At 64.2% G+C, this 846-nt stretch overlaps 1 protein-coding gene across 2 annotated transcripts in view; it reads right to left on the bottom strand.

The window, feature by feature from the left end:
• THEMIS2 (thymocyte selection associated family member 2) overlaps positions 1 to 846 on the bottom strand; it is a 15,265-nt gene that overhangs the window by 12,655 nt on the left and 1,764 nt on the right. For both annotated transcript variants that reach the window (XM_040619100.1, XM_040619101.1), the window contains exon 2: positions 40 to 180. In XM_040619100.1, coding sequence (XP_040475034.1) covers positions 40 to 180 — 141 coding nt within the window. The remainder of the gene's footprint in view (positions 1 to 39; positions 181 to 846) is intronic.

The following is an 846-nucleotide window of genomic DNA, read 5'->3' as shown; positions in this document are numbered from 1 at the left end:
GGGGGGGGGGGGGGGGGGACACAGAGCTGCCTGCCTTACCACAGAAGCTGGGGGTGATTTCCATGGTCTGGCCCGTTCCTGGGTTCTCGCAGACCACCTTCTGGAGGCGAACCTGGGTGACCTTGATCAGGTCCCCTGTGGAGAGGCAGCACTCATTCCCAGAGATCTCGTAGATGGAGCCTGCAGAGAGACAAATCCAGTTTCCCCTCGCTGGCCAGCCTGCGCCCTGCTCCCCCACAGGCTGTGCCCCGCCGCTGCTCTGCACGTGGTCCCGCTGCCTGGAGGGGCCTTCCCTGTCTGTCCCCACCCAATGGCCCCTCGCTCAGTGGGACTCCGGCAGCAGGAACCCTGCCTGTGCCTCTTTTAGCGCTGGATGGACCCCTCTGTGACACTCTTCTCGGGCCTTCTCCACATCACCATGCCAGGGCCGGCGTGTCCCAGCATCGCTGCAGCCGGCCCAGCATCCCTGCAGCCGGCCCAGCATCCCTGCAGCCGGCCCAGCATCGCTGCAGCCGGCCCAGCATCCCTGCAGCGGCAGCGGCCTTGCCCCTGCGCACATGGTGGAGTCCCAACTCCCATGGGGCGACTGCGTGTCAGGCCCAGAGAAGTGCGGTGACTGCCCGGAGGTCACACACTGCCTGACACCCACGCCAGGGCTTTCTTCATCACGTGATTGGCTTTAAAGGAAGGGCGGGAGAAAACTGAGGACCGCTGACAGGCTGGGCGCAGGACGCAGGTTTCTGGGGCGCCACCATCAAGCACGGTGGCCCTACTTAACGATTTTAAAGTGTGTAAAGCAGTGTCCAGAACATGGAAGGTGCTCGAGAAAGATCTCTCCCCGCCCCC

This window comes from Ursus maritimus, unplaced genomic scaffold (assembly GCF_017311325.1).
Source record: "Ursus maritimus isolate PB19 unplaced genomic scaffold, ASM1731132v1 scaffold_32, whole genome shotgun sequence".
Taxonomy (NCBI): Eukaryota; Metazoa; Chordata; class Mammalia; order Carnivora; family Ursidae; genus Ursus; species Ursus maritimus.
This window is presented reverse-complemented; position numbering and strand designations above follow the sequence as displayed.